Below are 17,500 nucleotides of genomic sequence, written 5' to 3' on the forward strand. Positions count from 1 at the left end.
TACCTTATTGGAGCTTCTACAACAAACCTGAACGTGATCCGTCTGTGTGTCCATGGTAGATGGTCTGCACTTATATGGCGCCTTTTAACCCTAGCAGTTCTACAAAGTGTTTTACATGGTTTCTCATTCACACACATGAATGGTAGCAGAGCTACCATGCAAGGTGCTAGCCTGCCATCAGGAGCAACCTGGAGTTCAGTGTCTTGAACTCTACATGCAGGCACATAGGCTGGGAATCAAACCGCCAATCCTGTGATTAGTGGACAACCTGCTCTACCAGCAACCCAAATGGTCCTCCATGGTAATAATTATAATGTGTATTACCCTCTTGAAAGATTCATATGACTGCATTTAATCAAACTATTTAAATTAAGTTCTTCATCAAAATCATCAACTTGTGTACTAGATCCTTTACCTACATGTTTCTTCAAACTGATTATTCCAGAAGTAATCACACCCCTTCTAAATATAATCAATTCTTCCCTTAGAAATGGCTATGTTCCTAAATCATTTAAACTAAATTATTAAACCCCTGATTAAAAAACCTGACCTCTACCCCTCTCAACTGTCCAGCTATAGACCAATATCAAATCTCCCCTTCACCTCCAAGATCTTAGAAAAGATTGTACACAGCAGTTATGCTCGTACTTACATAGGAATAACATTCATGAAATGTATCAGTCAGGATTTAGACCTCATCGTAGCACAGAGACAGCGTTAGTTAAAGTAGTAAATGACCTTCTACTGACCTCTGATCAGGGTTGTGTCTCGCTGCTTGTGTTACTCGACCTTAGTGCAGCTTTTGATACTATAGATCACACTATTCTCCTTGATAGACTAGAAAATGTTCTTGGAATTAAGGGAACAGTCCTCTCCTGGCTCAGGTCTTATCTGACCGATCGTTATCAGTTCGTAGATGGAAATGGAGACTTCTCCACGCATACCGAGGTTAAATTTGGTGTTCCACAAGGTTCTGTTGTAAGCCCACTGCTCTTTACTTTATATATGCTACCTCTAGGTCAAATTGTTCGTAAACATGGAATTATCCTCCACTGTTATACTGATGATACACAGCTGTATGTTTCAGTGAAGCCAGAGGACAGACAGCAGCTTAGAAAAGTTGAGGATTGTGTAAAGGACATTAGACGTTGGATGATTATTAACTTCATTTTACTTAATTCTGATAAGACAGAAGAACTTGTACTAGGCCCACGTGTAGCTAGAAGTAATCTTTCTGATCTCACAGTAACTCTGGATGGACTTTCTGTTTCATCATGTTTCATCACCTTGGAGTGATTATTGACTCCAGTCTATCATCTGACGCTCATGTAGATAATATTACTAGGATAGTCTTCTTTCATCTCAGAAATATTTCTAAGATAAGAAATATATTGTCACTACATGATGCAGAAATATTAGTTCATGCTTTCGTCACCTCTAGACTAGATTACTGTAATGTCTTACTGTCTGGATGTCCCAGTAGGAATATAAACAAACTCCAGTTAGTCCAGAATGCAGCTGCTAGAGTCCTAACTAGAACCAGAAGATACGCCCACATCACCCCGATCTTATCCACACTGCATTGGCTCCCAGTGAAATCTCACACTGATTATAAAATATTATTATTAACCTATAAAGCACTAAATGGTCTCGCACCACAGTAACTAAGTGACCTTTTGGTCTTTTATGATCTGCCACGCCTGCATAGATCAAAAGATGCATGCTATTTGTTGGTACCTGGAATAGTGACGGCTACAGCAGGGGGAAGAGCTTTCTCTTATAGAGCCCCACAGTTATGGAACAGTCTTCCAGTTAGTGTTCAGGACTCAGACACAGTCTCAGTGTTTAAGTCCAGGCTGAAAACATATTTCTTTACTCAAGCTTTTTGTGAAGTTTTTTTCTTAGGTAAAGGAGCAGATCTAGAGGCTCACAGATCACCTCAGAAACACTCAATCAAGCCTTTATGCAGAACTCCAAGCACTAAAGCTCGCAAAAACCAGGTACTGCTCATCAACTAGTGATACCATCCTTATAGCAAAACATGGTGGTGGCATCATCAGTCTATAGGTCTACTTATCAGTGAGTATGTGTGTGTTCCACCTGTTTAATGTGTTTCAATTGAGATATAATAAAATAAATCATATTTATTAACTTGTTATATTTATGCAGTGCATTAAACACTGCAGCTGCTTATAAAATTTATATTTACACTTTTATATTTGTGATTTTTAGATCAGTCCCTAATGATCTTAAAAGCTACATTTGTAATGCGACATTTATGAAGCTGCACTAGATCCACATTTACAGCTCCACATTAAAAGGTACCAACACGGGTACCACCCCAGCAACAAAAAAGGTACCGTTTAGTGCCCTTTTATCTGAGGGTGTGGCTGTAACTCTAAGCGCACACACACAAACTCAGCACCACAGTGAAATTTTGCAGTCCGACTTTAAGCTCACCTACAGCCTGTGTCATGCTCACACACACACACACACACACACACAGTTTTGCTTCAGAGTTTATTCACACACTGGATTGACAGAGGCAGGTGAAGGGGATTGAGATGGTTGATCACAGATCTCTCTGTCTTTGTGTGTGTGTGTGTGTGTGTGTGTGTGTGTGTGTGTAAACAAGGAAACCATATCAACAGCGTAAATATGGCACGTACATATGCAAGAGATGGCACGCACACACGCACAATTGAATATTCCGGTGTTTAATAAATATTCTGATGAAACTATATAAATCTCCACGTGAAAAGAAACTCTAAATTAAAAAACCCAAGCACACAAAAACACACTGCGACTCTGTATAACAGCGCGAGAGCAAATAATCTGACATGTTAAAAAAGAAAGAAAGAAAGAAATTAAAAAGTAATAAATGAAAACAGAAATAAATGCACGCGCGAGCTTTTTGTTGCAATGAGTCGTTTGTGAAGTTCACTTACCTGCGCGAGGAGAATCCAGCACGCGCGCGCTCCACAGGTGAGAAATCAGTCAGCCAGGCGCGTGCTACTCTTTTATCCGGGCGATGATGCGCGCGACACCGACCCAGAGAGAGAGAGAGAGAGAGAGAGAGAGAGAGATGGGCGGCGGGTGTCGGGTGTCGCTGTTATTAGAGAAAACCATTCCGTGTTTATTTGATAGATTTTGGACCGGATGTCGCCATTTTTAAGAGCGGATGTATTAAATTTTTACGAATACTTGGACACACACTTGTCAAAATAAAGCGTTCAAGTGTTTTTAAAGGGTTAATTAAAGGTTCTTGGTTTCCTAAAAGGGTTCTAGTTTGGAACTCTTTCTGAGAGGTTCCCTGTAAAAGTGTTCGTGTTTTATGCTTTGAATGTGGGGTTGTTCTGTAAACACATTAAATATTCCAACAAAATTCCACAATTTACATTTAAAGACTGCATGCTTTGTGTGTGTGTGTGTGTGTGTGTGTGTGTGTGTGTGTGTGTGTGTTGTGAGAACAAGCTTTGTGGCTGTAGATAAACACACTGCATCACTTCCTGCCTCAGATTTAGAGCTGTGAGATCAGATTATCTCTCCAGAAATAATCCTAGATTCTGATTGAATACAGTAGTGAAGTTAAATAGAAACAAGACCACCACAGAAGCACAAACACCAACAGTATGTAGAAGCGATGGCTTTGCGATGACTTTGAGTTCATAACCAAAATGGAAACATCAAACAGAAAGTTCAGAGTATTAACGCAAAGTCAGACAGTTTGATAAATAAATACATAGACAACAATATAACCACACCACAGAGCGATTCAAACCTTTAACTCCAATCCAAAAGACTGAATTTCCTTTTTACACTCATAAACATGTGTATTAGAACCCTTACCTTCACATTTCCTGGAACAGATACAACCAGAAGTAATCAAACTGCTATTAGAAATAATAAAGTGAGATATTCTTCACCACTCTCATCAGAGTTTAACACTGACCACAAGGTCTTCGTGGAGGTGTTTTCAATGTCCAACAAAATTTAAATAAAAAAAGACATGACACATTTTAGGGGGAACATTTTAAGAAAAAACTTACAATAGCCCGGTAGCATATGCTATAAGTGTGCACACACCTTGACTAATACTTTGTTAAAGCACCGTTTGCATGTAATACAGCTCTCAGTGTTTTTGGGTAAGAGGCTTCCAACTTAGAACCTTTGGCAATTTTATTCCACTCTTCTTTGTAAAAACGCTTCAGATCGATCACATAGTGAGGGGATCTCCTGTACACAGCCCGCTTCAAGTCATTCCTCTTCATGTTTTTGATGGGATTTAGATCAGGGCTCTGAAATGTTGGTTCTCTTCTTCTGAAGCGGTTCCTTTGTTGACTTGGATTTGTGCTTTGGGTTAGTAACGTCACTGTGGTGCTCCATTTTCTCCACTTGTTGATGACGGCCTTCACAGTGTTCCATGGTACATCTAATGATTTGTAAAAAAAAATTTGTACCGATTTCCCGATGGATACTTTTCCACACTGAGATACAGTACATGCTTTTTAAGCACTTTCAGTGATTGGATCTTTATTTTGGGTTAATCACAATCACTTTATGATGACAGGTGTACGATATTTATTCTTGAACATGATATTGCATGTGATTGGTTAATTCTAAGAACAGACACACGCCCCATTATAAAAGGGTGTGCACACTTATGCAACCGGGTTATTATAAGCTTTTTTTCCCCCTGAAACCTTTATATTGTGTTTTTTTCCCCACTTTAATGTTGCTGGTTGCTATTTCACATTAAAGGTGGAAAAAGATCTAAAATTATTTCTTCTAATTGTTTCTCTTTTTTTACATCATAGAAACCTGCCATTGTAACAGGTGTGTAAACTTTTTATATTCAGTGTAAGAGCTCTTCATGAACACAGTAGTGTGGTTGATTATCTATTCTATTTATCTTTAAAAGAAAGGATCACACTGACTGAGGACTCAGGACTGACTGATAAAACTATGCTGTCCTGAATACAAACTCCTTCAGGTTTAAAATAAATAAATGTGTGTCATATCCGATGTTCTCTCCTCAATGTAGAAGCAGACAAGCTGTAGTAGCCCACAGAGAGAGAGAGAGAGAGAGAGAGAGAGAGAGAGAGAGAGAGAGAGAAGCTACAGCAGTGACCTTGTGACCTTTGACCCTAGTCTTCATGTTTTTGTCATGACTCCTCTGCCTGGGAAGAATAGGGTCTATATTTAAACACTATTAGTTTATGTGGAGAATCACAAACATCTGTTGTGTGTGTATGTGTGTTACTGAAGAATGCATATGGAACACACACACACACAAACACACACAAATACAGAGGATGTACCCAAAGTTTTTATGCTTCATTACAGAGTGAATTTACACATTTACACAGTTCAGTTTATTTGACTTTACAGTAGTGGTGATGAGTTTGTTTCATAGTGTAGAATTTACCGTCATCGCCCGTCACTGTTTTTTAATACTGTAATAAATCAGTGTTTAATTCACATATTAAGCACAGAAGGAAATGAAGAACTGGGGAGATGGAGAACTGAAGAACTGAAGAACTAGAGAAATGGAGAACTGGGGAGATGGAGAACTGAAGAACTGGGGAGATGGAGAACCGGGGAGATGGTGAAATGGAGAACCGGGGAGATGGAGAAATGGAGAACTAGGGAGATGGAGAACTGAAGAACTGGGGAGATGGAGAACTGAAGAACTGGGGAGATGGAGAACCGGGGAGATGGTGAAATGGAGAACTGGGGAGATGGAGAACTGAAGAACTGGGGAGATGGAGAACCGGGGAGATGGTGAAATGGAGAACTGGGGAGATGGAGAACTGAAGAACTGGGGAGATGGAGAACCGGGGAGATGGTGAAATGGAGAACTGGGGAGATGGAGAAATGGAGAACTAGGGAGATGGAGAACTGAAGAACTGGGGAGATGGAGAACCGGGGAGATGGTGAAATGGAGAACTGGGGAGATGGAGAAATGGAGAACTAGGGAGATGGAGAACTGAAGAACTGGGGAGATGGAGAACTGAAGAACTGGAGAAATGGAGAACTGGGGAGATGGAGAAATGGAGAACTGGGGAGATGGAGAACTGGAGTGACATCAAACTGTTGGTGTGAGAATTTGACAGCATTCACACATTTAACTAAATTACACAGAACAAAAACCTTCAATTGAATTCAATTCAGATTTATTTATATGGCACTTTTAACAATGGACATTGTCACAAAGCAGCTTTAGAGATCTCCAGATATAGTTATAGATTTAGATTTATCCCTAATGAGCAGCCAGAGGTGACGGTGGCAAATAAAAACTCCCTGAGACGTCATGAGGAAGAAACCTTGAGAGGAACCAGACTCACAAGGAATCCCATCCTGTAGTGAGATTATAAATCATTTCTCTTCTATAAACGTATACAATATAGCAGTGTGTGGAGATCTTCATTATAAACATCACGGCCATTTTATAATTTCCATAGAGTTTTAGATTTAAGTCTATCACTGTATAATGAATAACTGAATGAATAAATGAATCATTTTAAGTCACCAACATGTAATTGTAATCAGTATGTGTTTACACAATAGTCGGGATCTCACTCCTGTAGCTAGTTGTACAACATCAAGAAAATCAGACCCTACCTCACCGAACAGGCTACACAGAAACTAGTCCAGGCTCTTGTTATCTCAAAACTGGACTACTGCAACTCACTACTCTCGGGCCTCCCAGCAGCTCCATCAAACCCCTTCAGATGATTCAGAATGCAGCAGGACGTCTCGTCTTCAACCAGCCCAAGAGAGCCCACATCACACCCCTCTTCATCTCCCTCCACTGGCTTCCTGTAGCCGCCCGCATCAAATTCAAGGCCTTGATGCTCACCTACAAGACCTTGTCTGGAACAGAGCCCTCCTTACGTTCCCTCACGCAATCTGCGATCAATCACAGACCAACGCTTAGTAGTGCCTACTCAGCGTGGCTCACGGTCCCTTTCAAGAACATTCGAACTAACTGTTCCTCAGTGGTGGAATGAACCTCCAACCTCAATCCGGACCGTAGAATCTCTCACCATCTTCAAAAAACAGCTAAAGACCCACATCTTCCGTCAACACCTAACCAACCCATAAAAAAAAAATTTACTCTGGCACTTACACCTCTACTCTGCGCACTTTGCTTCTTCTGGAACTCAGTTATAAATCTTGTACAGTAGCACTACTCGTAATGTTCTCGGCTTGATATATCGCTTTGCTTGTATTTTCTCATTTGTAAGTCGCTTTGGGAAGAAGCATCTGCTAAATGAATAAATGTAAATGTAGTTGTAAGCATTAAAAAAGTTATTATACAGCTCAGGAACCTCTTTACATCAGTTGTGGATTGTGTGTGTGTGTGTGTGTGTGTGTGTGTGTGTGTGTGTGTGTGTGTGTGTTAGTAAATCTACAAAGTTTCCCCGAGACGTTTTCTCACAGTGAATCATTAATAAAATCTAGCTGGGTAAAATCCCCCCCCCCCCCCCCCCCACATGTATGTATGTATGTATGTATGTATGTATGTATGTATGTATGTATGTATGTATTTATTTCGGTCTGTCTGTCTGTCTGTCTGTCTGTCTGTCTCTCCTCTCGTTCAAGTTCAGTGTGCCTGATTGGCATGACGGTTTAGTGACAGTGTTACCAAAGCAAAAGAATATGACAAATGATACTAACAATAGCAGTGAACAAAGGCATAAAACAGACTAATGAATAAAATAAAATAAAAAATTAATAAAACAGATGTATTACAAAAATATATGTAGAATTTATATACATTTGTATAAATTATATCAAATATAAAATATTTTAACACATTGTATTATAATTGGATTAAATGAGGTTATGTGTTTCTACAATGTGCTCCTTAGGATGATCAGATGGAGACACCTGGAGGTCAGGAGGGAACAGTGCATCACAAAAAGAGTGCAGAAACTTACAGCAACTTACTAAATATTTAAATTCAATTTATTCTGCAGAACAGTTAAGAGTTAATTAATCATAAATGAATAATATGAGTGAATTTTCTCTTTTTCCTGTTTGCAGTTTTTGGTTTAAAGTCAGTATCAGAGGTTTGGGTTGATCTTCATTAGAATTAGGGTTTAATAATAGGAGAGTTGTATTATATATATATATATATATATATATATATATATATATATATATATATATATATATATATATATATATATATATATATATATATATATTTGTAAAGCTGCTTTGGGACAATGTCCATTGTTAAACACACTATAGAAATAAAACTGAATTTAATTTCAGATTGTTTGCAGATGGTCTTATAACACTTTCCAGATTGATGAGCAGCAACAGTTGCTTCTCTGAGGTCATGGCTGATGTAGACACACACCTGAGTGCTCCAGAACATCAATCTTTTGTTAGTAACACCTGAGTGCTAATTACTCTCTTAATGTTTGGGAAAGTAGGAAAGGTGAACTTATATTTTTTCCACCTAGTTTATAACAATTTTTTAATTATGTTTAGATTTTGTTGTAATTTTTCTGGATGTTTAATAAACACTCAAGTTTGGTATTCTCATGGTAGGGACAAAGGGCACAGAACTACACTACCCTAAGCGCTAGCATTTCACATGCCTCAGTAATCTCACCTGTGTTTGTTATACCTTATTAACACCACTTTATCTTTTATTTAGTTATTTGTAATTTAATAAATATTCAGAAACAAAGCTTAAGTATAAACTTTTTTTTTCCTTTTCTCTTTTTAATTTAAATGTTTTAAAAATCATAAAAAATGCATAATATATATAAAATATATAAGTAGCTAAATGCTAATGACTAGCAACACTGTAATGATAATAAACCAAGTTCAAAATTATACTCAAAAACTTGCAATAAAAAGTCTTAATTTTGTATGTTAACATTCACTCAGTCCTGTACAGTAGCTTATGTACAAGATTTATAAACAGTATACACAGTGTTTATAATACTTACACATGATCTATAAAAATAAAATTAATATACATTTAATTCAGTGTTTCAACAGTGAAGTCTTCATCCGGTCCATGCAGTTTTAACGGCGCATGTGTACTCTGTCTGTAATTCAAATAAATAAAATACATGTACAGCATATGAAAGAGTTAAATACCTAAACATCCTAAAAACATTCAGAATTCACAGCCATGATTTTATATACAAAGTGAAAGATTAATTTAATTATATTAATTTAGCTTATTCTTTATGATTCTGCATCCTGAAACACACACACACACACACACACACACACACACACACACACACACACACACACACACACACACACACACTATATTCATACTTTATGTTTGAGTGTTTTTTGAAATAAAAGTGTGTTCTGACCCCAGTGGTTCTCTGGAGGCACGTTCTCATAGACAGGATACAGTGGGTTCTCTTGCTCACTCCGTAACTTTCTTGCACGAAGAACGTCACGCACACACTGGTGCAGGTATGTGTACTGACTCTGCTCACACACACACACACACACACACACACACACACACACACACACGCACACACACGCACACACACAGAGTTAAATGTGGTCTTGAGTAATAGATTTGTGTGCTGTTGATTTTTCCCTGCTCATGATTTACCATTTGATCAACAATGTGAGATGGGTTAAGGGGGTGGGGCTTTCAGATGGCATCAGTTAATATCAGAGAGTTCAGAACATCTGCGCAGTCATTACAGATTCATATGTCGAATGTCTCAACTCTCATTTTATTGGAGAAAACAAAGTCTGCATATTTTTGAGTGATAACTCGCACTAGCATACTCCAGTATTAAATTGTGGCGATCCTACTGCAGGTCTGGTAATAAAATATAATCAGAGTATACGTCACTGGACATCATGGCAGTGTAATATTGTGCAGAGACGATAACACTGTTATTTCACTTAACCCTAAATAATTTGTTATGGAACAGTGAATGAGGTCAGAGGTTGTGTCTCACCTCAGTCTGCACCATGTGTGAGCGATGCAGTCTCAGGTCAAACACAGCACCATAAATGTCCACTGTGTCTTTAGTGTTTAGCTGCTGCAGAACCCGGTCCAGAACAATAAAGGTACCAGTACGGCCCACTCCAGCACTGACACACACACACACACACACACACACACACACAGGAACACACAGAGGAACACGTACAACAAAAAAGCTAAGCATTACATCTAGAAACAGAGCCTAATGTGGAACAGGAACAATAATCAGAAACTACAATTACAAAAAAAAAAAAATGTAGAGCAGAACTAGAACCAGAACAGGAACTGGATCAACAACCATTACATGTAAATAAAACATCTACAACTACATACAAAACAGAAAATATGGAGCTACAGAATGTGAATCCAAACAAGAACACAAATAAAAGCAGGAGCAAGAGCCAAAACCAGCATAACAATCAGAACTAGATCCTAAATATAATTGGAATTAAAACCAGAACTAGAACCAAAAGCAGAACTGCAGTCAGAACGAGAACAGGAACTAGAACATGAATCAAAAACAACGCAAACAACTATATTTGTGGATGGACACAATGTGTCACACCTTTAGAGTTCCTGTGTGTGTGTGTGTGTGTGTGTGTGTGTGTGTGTGTGTGTGTGTATACCTGCAGTGGATGATGGAAGGTCCGGAACCCGGAGTTCTGTTGATGTAATCTCTCACAGTGCGAACAAACTGCACCAGAGACTGAGTGCTTTCAGGAACTCCATGATCGGGCCACACGGTGTAGTGGAACTGACGCACAGTTCTACAGTAATTCAACTGATCCTCCTGTACACACACACACAGACACACACACACACACATTTGTTCATTGTTAAAAGTGCTATATAAATAAATTTGAATTTAATTGCTTCATTATGTCATTGTAAGAACACAAATGAGATGTTAGTTGTAGTCATTGTGTGTGTGTGTGTGTGTGTGTGTGTGTGTGTGTGTGTGTGTGTGTGTGTGTGAGAGAGAGAGAGAGAGAGAGAGAGAGAGAGGGGGGCATTCTCCAGATAACCTGAGCTAAATGAGTGTTACTTACACTACAGATCTTAAACTCCCGGATGGTCCACTCTGGTAGAACTGACTCGGACTGCATCCGCACAATCAGATCTCCATAATACAGTGGGTCCTGATCAAACGGCCAGTAGTGGTCACATTTCACCTGCGTGTGCACACACACACACACACACACACACACACACACACACACACACACACACACACACACACACACACATATACACACATATATATACACACACACACATATATACACACACACACAGTTCAGGATATTGTGGCTGTGGAGTTGATTGGCTGTACACTGGTGCACTGGTGTAATCAGGGATATTAATGCTGAGGATTACTGAGAACAGAAAGGCTGCACTAATATAATATATAATATAGTACATATAAAATAGCTCATATGTTTTGGATCATAAGCAAATTAGAGCTGCAACTGTTTGTTTGTTACTGTTAACATTCTGTATTGCAGATTTGTACATAACAGTATGTAATATAGAGTATTGTACCTAACCCTTTTAATGTCTCTCTCTCTCTCTCAGAGTAACTGTTTGTTACTGTTTGTCAGCGTTACCTTTTATACCCAACATGACCTCAGTCACCAACAGACGGAGGCATAATCGTCAAGTGACAGTGGAAAAAGTGTGCGACCCCCACGTCCTCTAAGGCAGAGGAGCATTTTATATTAAACGCAGTGAAGAAGACTGTAACCTGTAAACTTTACGACAGTGCTGCACGAGCACAAACTTATGTTTATATCCAAAATGCTCCACTGTGTGTAAGGGGCAGGGGAAACTGGTGCAAGCTGCTTAAAGGTTTAGTTTAATTCAAGTTTAATGTCATTATATGTTGTATTTGTGCTTGTAGTGTAAATTGTGTTGTTTATTATAAGGGAAATGATCTATTAGGAAAGAGGCCGCATTGCTCCTCACTTGCGGTGTAGACGCGAGTGTAATGTCTGATTAAAGCAGTACAATCAAAGTAAACATAAGTAAAATAAAATAACTAAAGGCAGTGAGGAACAGAAAGCATAAGGTGCAGTGAAAGGGAGATTTTTTATCAGTTTAGGATTGTAGTTTAATTATCAGTGCTTTTTTGTGCATCCATAAAAAATAATGCATAAATAATTTATATATATATATATATATATGCATAGGTGGCTTGACGGTTAAGGCTCTAGGTTACTGATAGGAAGGTTGGGGTTTCAAGCCCTAGCACTGGCAGTATTGGGACCTTGAGCAAGGCCCCAAACCCTCTCTGCTCCAGGAGGTGCTGTACCATGGTTGACCCTGCGCTCTGACCCCAACTTCCTGACATGCTGGGATGTGTGAAGAAAATAATTTCACTTTGCTGTAATGTATGTGTGATCAATAAAGACTCATATATATATAGATATATAGATATATATACATATATATGGTAAACGGTAAACGGCCTGCACTTATATAGCACTTTTATCCAAAGCGCTTTACACTCATTCACCCATTCACACACACACTCACACACCAATGGTAGCAGAGCTGCCATGCAAGGCGCTAACTTGCCGTCAGAAGCAATTTGGGGTTCAGTGTCTTGCCCAAGGACACTTCGGCATGTGGAGTCATGTGGAGTCATGTGGGCCGGGTATCGAACCACCAACCATACGATTAGTGGACAACCCGCTCTACCACCTGATCCACAGTCACCCCGTGTGTATTATATATATATTTAAAACAATATAAATGTATATATAATTTACAAAGTTGTGTTAATGTAAAGTTTTAGTCTGAAGTTAATATTTGTAACTCTCAGTATGTGGATTTTATTTTAAATAAATGAACAAAATGTTACTGAAAATTTGTCTTTTTTTTTTTTTTTTTTACATCCGATGAATTGATTGATTATGAAACTAATCGGTAGTTGAAGCCCTAAAGCAAACCCCTTTTTTTCTCCACACTTTGGTAGAGGTTAATCTTGGTTCCAGTACATTTGTGGCTCGTCTATGTCACGCCTAATTCAATCAAAAAATGCAGGTTCTTTGTTGGTACCTGGAATAGTGAAGGCTACAACAGCCTTCTCATTATAAATGTTCTGTTTATAGACTTTCTTGTTATAGTTCTTGTCAGTGATGTTCTCATTACCCGTCCTTTCTCCACACACTGCGTCACCATGACAATGTTGTGGACGTTCTGCTCCCACACCATTTTCCAGAAATCATCTTTAGTGCCGGGCAGTGGTCCCTGTGTGGCGATGTACTCACGCCTGAAATTATTCCCCTTTAACACAAACAACATACATGCACATGTCTCAACACACAACTAATCACTACACATATACATCACAACACACGTCACAACACAAACACTTACAGGAATGTAGCTGGCGTTTATGTAGTCTGAACTCGGATCATCATCCACACACGACAGTTTCACTCGAGTCGAATCATCTGAACAAAAACAGGACAGAGGAGTTCACGCTTCGTTGTGACTTCCAGAGAGAGAATAAAGAATATAGAGAGAGAATAAAGAGAGAGAATAGAGAGAGGGAATATATAGAGAGAAGAGAGAGAGAATAAAGAGAGAATAAAAAATAAAGAGAGAGAATAGAGAGAAAATAAAGAGAGAGAATAAAGAGAGAGAATAAAGAATAGAGAAAGAGAATAAAGAGAGAGAATAAAGAGAGGGAATAGAGAGAGATTAAAGAGAGAATAAAGAGAAAATAGAGAGAGAGAATAAAGAGAGAGAATAAAGAATAGAGAAAGAGAATAAAGAGAGAGAATAAAGAGAGGGAATAGAGAGAGAGAATAAAGAGAGAGAATAAAGTATAGAGAAAGAGAATAAAGAGAGACTAAAGAATAAAGAGAATAGTGAGAGAATAAAGAGAGGGAATAGAGAGAGAATAGAGAGAGAGATTAAAGAGAGAGAATAAAGAGAGAGAATAAAGAATAGAGAGAGAATAGAGAGAATAGAGAGAGAGAATAAAGAGAGGGATGGTGAGGGAACGAGTGTTTATCGCTGTATGATGTAAGTGACAACAGGAACTGACTCATTTAACAGAACATTAATTATTATCAAGTACAAATGGATAAAAAGTATGATGTATTGCTCTTTACTAAGCTAAAAGTTATCATCTGTGGTAAATTGCTGTGGTATAAGAGGAATAAAATACACTCTTGATGGTGCTGTAACTGGATTAGTCTCAGATGAAGAGTCTCACATGGTAGGATGTTGTTGTAGCGGTTTTTTCCTCGGTTTTCCGGCAGTAACGCCGTGTCCAGAGGCTGGTTCCGACCCACTTCCTTCAGATCCTGCAGAACACAAAACAACAGGTACAACTTCTCATGTGTGTTCAGTGTGGAGTCGGGATTAATCCTGACTAGGAGATTAATCCACATGTACCCAAACAAAGGTAGGCTGCAGTGGCACTGTTCTATTAGATGATCTACCAACTCATACAGCAGCTTTAATGTTCTGTCATTACGTTATGATGCTGATTTTCATGTTTCACACAGAGCAGTTCATCTGATTAAAGGTGGATTGTAAACAGCTGTGAGAATGACCTCGTATTCCTGAGACAGCAGGTAGTTGGAGTCAGCTTGCAGTTTAGTCAGATGAACCTCGAAGTTTAAGATGTTAATCGGACTGCAAATAAAAAACAAGATGAGAAAAATGTCAAAAGGTTAAAGGGCATTAAAATGTATCATTATGTCTACCACACCCAGATTCACAATAAGATAAAATTTTATATATATATATATATAAAATGCAAACACACACTGAGATTAGACACACTGAGATTCTCTGTAAAATTATTTAAAATATATTAATGCTGTGTGTGTTTACCTTGATATGCGTCGATTCCTGAAACTCATAACAAAAAGAAAGTTAATTAAACGACTAATTATTTCAAAATAATGTGTGCACGCGCGTGTGTGTGTGTGTGTGTGTGTGTGTGTGTGTGTGAGAGAGAGAGTGTCAATGTTCATCATACCCTCTGATTCTCGAGATTGATGTCGTTCTGTCTCTTCTTACATTTATCCGCACCATTGGCTCCTGTACACTACACACACACACACACACACACACACACACACACACACACACACACACACACACACACACACACAAAGAAATAGTTTTAATGATCCTGTAGCTTTAGGTATGATAGCTGATTTGCTAAATAGTCGGTTTGCTATGAACAGTTGTGCCACTTTTTATTCAGCCATGCCCATATTTGTGTAGCCCCACCCACCACAAGTACAGCAATACTGACTCACACTTTGTGTGTTTTGTGTCTGCAGATGAGGATGATGATGATTCCCACCATTGAGAGGATGAGGAAGAGTCCAGCACTTACTCCCTCAATCACACCCACTAGAGGCTCTGTAGGTTTGATACACACACACACACACACACACACACACACACACACACACACACACACACACACACACACACACACACACACAGCACTACAATGGAAACAGAAGAAATGCTAACTGTATGATAAGGTGTGTGAGAGTGTGAGAGTGTGTGTGTGTGTGTGTGTGTGTATGTGTATGTGTGTGTGTGTGTGTGTGTGTATACCTGTGTCTGTGACTAAAGGTGGAGAGAGGAAGGTATCTCTAAAGAGAGGAGATGAAGCTAGCCGTGTGAACGCTCGCACACTTACTCTGAGAGAGAGAGAGAGACATTAAAAGGGTTAGGTACAATACTCTATATTACATACTGTTATGTACAAATCTGCAATACAGAATGTTAACTCTAATAGGAAGTGATATTGTTACTCTGTATGTTTGTGTGTGTGTGTGTGTGTGTGTGTGTGTGTGTGTGTGTGTGTGTGTGTGTGTGTAAACTGACCTGTAGGCAGTGTTGGGTTTCAGAGGGCCATCGCAGTACACACCGCGCTCTGTGTCCGTGCTCAGTGTGTGTGTGGGCGTGTGTTCACACTTCCCCCCGAGAATGTCCATGCCTGAGCCCAGTGTGATGTTGAAAGTATGTGTGGAGCCGAGTCCATAGTCACAATTGCTGGGGAAATATCCTGACTGATACACCTTCACCGAAGTGTTATTGATGTAATCCCTGTAGGACGGCAGCGGGTGGCGCTGTTCAGGCTGAACGTCTTCACTCTCTACACACACACACACACACACACACACACACACACATACACACACACACACACACACACACACATGCGCGAACACACACGAACACACACACATGCACGCACACGCACACACACAAACACAAACACATATTTCTTAATGATTGTATAAGTGTTTGTTAAGAAAAATTCTGAGTCTGTGGATGTACTGACCACCAGACTCTGTTACGATGATGCTGAAATACTGGACAGCTCCATTAGCGTCACTGAACCAGCTGCAGTCAAAACGGAAGAAGATGGAGGACTTAGTGATGTGGACGATGCTTTTACCGACCCGAATGGACAGGGGGGGCAGGGGGGGGCCTAGACACACACACACACACACACACACACACACACACACACCTCACTATGATATCACACTGTTATTACTCTAATTTAAAATTCAAACATAAACACACACTAGATGCCAGAGGAGTGTGTATCACATCAGAAAATTAGGAAGCAACCTGGAACACAGGTTGAAGTGTGTGTGCGTGTGTGTGTGTGTGTGTGTGTGTGTGTGTGTGTGTGTGTGTGTGTGTGTGTGTGTGTGTGTGTGCACTAACGGTCGATCATGGTGCTGGTGTTCTGCTCGGCTGCCTCACTGGCCATGTTGTTGGAGATGACTGTAATGGAGATGTTGTAGCTTTTGTAAGGTTCCAGGTTTGTGATGTGGTACAGTGTGGAGTTGCGCGGCATTCGGTTGGAGATCACCAACACACCCGAGTCCTGACGGAAACACTCCACCCTGTACCAGTCAAAATCAGCCTGTGGGGGGCTCCACGAACACAACACCTCAGATGAGTTCAGCGGCCGGCAGTGCAGACTTGAGATCCTCTGAGGCTCTGAGACACACACACAGATTATTACACACACACACACACACAGAGATTATTACAATTACACACAGATTATTACAAACACACACAGATTATTACAAACACACAGATTATTACACTTACACACACACAGATTATTACACACGCGCAGATTATTACACAGACGCACACACACACAGATTATTACACACATGCACATACACATGCACACACACATTACTACACACACGCAATTGCACACACACAGATTATTACACACGCACACAGATTATTACACTCACAAACACACACAGATTATTACACACACGCAGATTATTACACACATGCACACACAGATTAATACACACACACAAACACACAGATTACACACACAGATTATTACACATGCAGATTATTACACACACACATTATTACACACGTGCACACAGATTATTACACACACAGATTATTACACACACAGATTATTACACACGTGCACAGACAAACACACATATTACACAC

The 17,500-nt window shown here is 39.4% G+C and overlaps 2 protein-coding genes across 4 annotated transcripts in view; both read right to left on the bottom strand.

Annotated features, from left to right (window-relative positions):
- LOC108269297 (anoctamin-1) overlaps positions 1-3,075 on the bottom strand; it is a 47,415-nt gene extending 44,340 nt beyond the window's left edge. The window contains exon 1 of the mRNA XM_053682160.1: positions 2,949-3,075. The gene's annotated coding sequence lies outside the window, so the exon portion shown is untranslated. The remainder of the gene's footprint in view (positions 1-2,948) is intronic.
- A 3,079-nt stretch (positions 3,076-6,154) lies between these two features.
- Positions 6,155-17,500, bottom strand: part of LOC108269227 (receptor-type tyrosine-protein phosphatase beta) — a 53,222-nt gene continuing 41,876 nt past the window's right edge. For 2 of the 3 annotated variants that reach the window (XM_053682094.1, XM_053682096.1), the window contains 16 exons: positions 16,727-17,005; positions 16,332-16,481; positions 15,872-16,142; positions 15,599-15,684; positions 15,289-15,394; positions 15,003-15,071; positions 14,855-14,878; positions 14,572-14,653; positions 14,229-14,319; positions 13,382-13,458; positions 13,154-13,288; positions 11,050-11,172; positions 10,627-10,790; positions 9,972-10,107; positions 9,360-9,480; positions 6,155-9,077 (listed from right to left, as the gene is read on the bottom strand). In XM_053682094.1, coding sequence (XP_053538069.1) covers positions 9,055-9,077; positions 9,360-9,480; positions 9,972-10,107; positions 10,627-10,790; positions 11,050-11,172; positions 13,154-13,288; positions 13,382-13,458; positions 14,229-14,319; positions 14,572-14,653; positions 14,855-14,878; positions 15,003-15,071; positions 15,289-15,394; positions 15,599-15,684; positions 15,872-16,142; positions 16,332-16,481; positions 16,727-17,005 — 1,937 coding nt within the window. In that variant the 3' untranslated portion in view covers positions 6,155-9,054. The remainder of the gene's footprint in view (positions 9,078-9,359; positions 9,481-9,971; positions 10,108-10,626; positions 10,791-11,049; positions 11,173-13,153; positions 13,289-13,381; positions 13,459-14,228; positions 14,320-14,571; positions 14,654-14,854; positions 14,879-15,002; positions 15,072-15,288; positions 15,395-15,598; positions 15,685-15,871; positions 16,143-16,331; positions 16,482-16,726; positions 17,006-17,500) is intronic. The other variant, XM_053682095.1, reaches the window with a different exon arrangement.

This window comes from Ictalurus punctatus, chromosome 8 (assembly GCF_001660625.3).
Source record: "Ictalurus punctatus breed USDA103 chromosome 8, Coco_2.0, whole genome shotgun sequence".
In the NCBI taxonomy this organism is placed as follows: domain Eukaryota; kingdom Metazoa; phylum Chordata; class Actinopteri; order Siluriformes; family Ictaluridae; genus Ictalurus; species Ictalurus punctatus.